At 71.3% G+C, this 355-nt stretch overlaps 1 protein-coding gene across 1 annotated transcript in view; it reads right to left on the reverse strand.

Annotated features, from left to right (window-relative positions):
• FAM155B (family with sequence similarity 155 member B) overlaps positions 1-280 on the reverse strand; it is a 24,777-nt gene extending 24,497 nt beyond the window's left edge. The window contains exon 1 of the mRNA XM_008064997.2: positions 3-280. Coding sequence (XP_008063188.1) covers positions 3-280 — 278 coding nt within the window. The remainder of the gene's footprint in view (positions 1-2) is intronic.
• Positions 281-355: the final 75 nt, after the last annotated feature.

Here is a 355-nt window from a genome sequence, read left to right on the forward strand (position 1 = left end):
GAGGAGGCACCGGCTGCCGCTCACGGCCGGCCCCCCAGGGCGGTCGCATGGCGCTGCTTAGCTCCCTGGCCCGGGGCCGGGCCCCCGCACACAGCCACAGATGGTCAGCGAGCAGCACGGTGAAGAAGAGCAGGGACGCCAGGGACAGTCGCCATCGCTGAGCCCGCTCGGAGTCGGCGCAAGGTTTGTCGCTCGGCCTGGGAGCCCAGCAGCAGCAGCAGCAGCAGATAGTCAGCGCGGCGGCGTCTTTCCCGGGCCACATCCAAGCGCCCCTGAACATATTTCAGGGGGGTCCGGGTTGGAGGGAGTAGGCTGGCGCGAGGCCGGACGGCCGTCTCGGGCGGACGAGCCGGCT

This window comes from Carlito syrichta, unplaced genomic scaffold (genome assembly GCF_000164805.1).
Source record: "Carlito syrichta isolate Samal-C Ts95f unplaced genomic scaffold, Tarsius_syrichta-2.0.1 Scaffold308124, whole genome shotgun sequence".
Lineage (NCBI taxonomy): Eukaryota > Metazoa > Chordata > Mammalia > Primates > Tarsiidae > Carlito > Carlito syrichta.